General features: G+C 36.3%; 1 protein-coding gene across 1 annotated transcript in view; it reads right to left on the bottom strand.

Moving 5' to 3' along the window:
- LOC106871914 (uncharacterized) overlaps positions 1 to 1,459 on the bottom strand; it is a 5,031-nt gene extending 3,572 nt beyond the window's left edge. Inside the window, exon 1 of the mRNA XM_052976106.1 lies at positions 957 to 1,459. Within this exon, the coding sequence (XP_052832066.1) occupies positions 957 to 1,164 (208 nt within the window). The 5' untranslated portion in view covers positions 1,165 to 1,459. The remainder of the gene's footprint in view (positions 1 to 956) is intronic.
- Positions 1,460 to 1,556: the final 97 nt, after the last annotated feature.

The following is a 1,556-nucleotide window of genomic DNA, read 5'->3' as shown; positions in this document are numbered from 1 at the left end:
TGTGTGTGTGTGTGTACAAGTCATAAGAAATAACAGTGTGACAAAATTGTTATTTTTTAATTCACTTATTTGTTTATTTATCTTTTTTCTTTGGTCAGTAAGTGTTATTTCCTATTTGCTTCTGTCTAGAAGTCAAAGGAAATGACTACTATCCCCTTCAAACTTTGCTTTTGTCACCTGAACACCATTGTTTTGAAGCTGGCCAACTTTTCATCACATTTCAGGATAAAATATACGAAATCCAATACACCCATCGTGACTACCCGTCATATAAAGATAAACAGCACATGACTTTTCAGGTGATACCCAGTTAGAAATTTCTTCATGTCGAGTAGCCCATCCCACTCAAAAGGTCCCTGAATAAGTGTCGTTTAAAGATGTTGAACAAAACATCCATGTTTCTAGAGGTGAATTATTCAAACCCCAAAGAATTCCTTTCAACACGTGACTATGATGCTCCCCCACTACTCCTGCTCATGATCAGAGATGCACATATTGTCAGCCACCAGGGGACAAGCTCAACTGGTTAAAGTCAAACAACAGACAAGCAAATCTGTGGTACTAAGCAGAATATTTGCTGTAGCTCATTTTTTCATACTAAGACAAAACAATGTGCATGATAACACTTCCAATCACTTACAATTAGAAGCCATGACAGCCAATGCCTGGTACTGAATCAGAGCATTTATTATTATTATTATTATTATTATTATTATTACTGTTATTATTTAAACAGATAGATAGATAGATAGATACATACATACATACATACATACATATTATTTAAGAAGAAATATGCTGAAATTGATTTCGCAGGGATTTCATACACACACACACACACACACACACACACACACACACACACACACACACACACACACACACACACACACACACACATACACACACACACTACACACTCACACACAAAAATACACATAAGAGCTGTACAATACCTGCTTTAGTGGAATTGATATAGACTTTGCCATTCACGTTGTTGGTAATGGAACAAGACACGTCAACTTTTTTTCCTTCCTCTACATATATTGGGTTGGGGGTAATTTCAACTCTTGGAAGAGGCTTTACTTCAATGGGAATCTCTAAATTATTCGCTCTGACTGCGCCTCCAAAGAAACACCGTGCTGTACCTGAAAGAATAAACATTTTTTTTTAAATTATGAGTGCAGATATGGTTATGAGGTTAAGAAGCTTGGTCTGCAACCAAATAGTTTCAGGTTCAATTTTGTCTTATTGCGCGGTGCCTTGGATAACTGTCGGAAAGACTCCCTCCCGTTTTCCACCATTTTCTCCGAATTTTGTTTTATTTTTATTTATTTAGTATTATTATTTTCTTTTTTTTTTGCCAAAAATCCCCGTTTTCGGATACGGAGAATCCGGAAAATTGCCAAAAATCGGCATTTTGATATTTCGTCCCCACTTCCCCCTCAATTTCTTCATTTTTGACTTTGTTTCCATAACCCTAACCCTAAAACCTTCGTTTCTATAACCCTAACCCTAAAATCCTAACCCTAATCCTAAAACCTTAACCCTAACTA

Source organism: Octopus bimaculoides, chromosome 23 (assembly GCF_001194135.2).
Source record: "Octopus bimaculoides isolate UCB-OBI-ISO-001 chromosome 23, ASM119413v2, whole genome shotgun sequence".
Lineage (NCBI taxonomy): Eukaryota > Metazoa > Mollusca > Cephalopoda > Octopoda > Octopodidae > Octopus > Octopus bimaculoides.
Note: the sequence above shows the minus strand (reverse complement) of the source record. Positions and strands in the feature narration are given on the sequence as shown.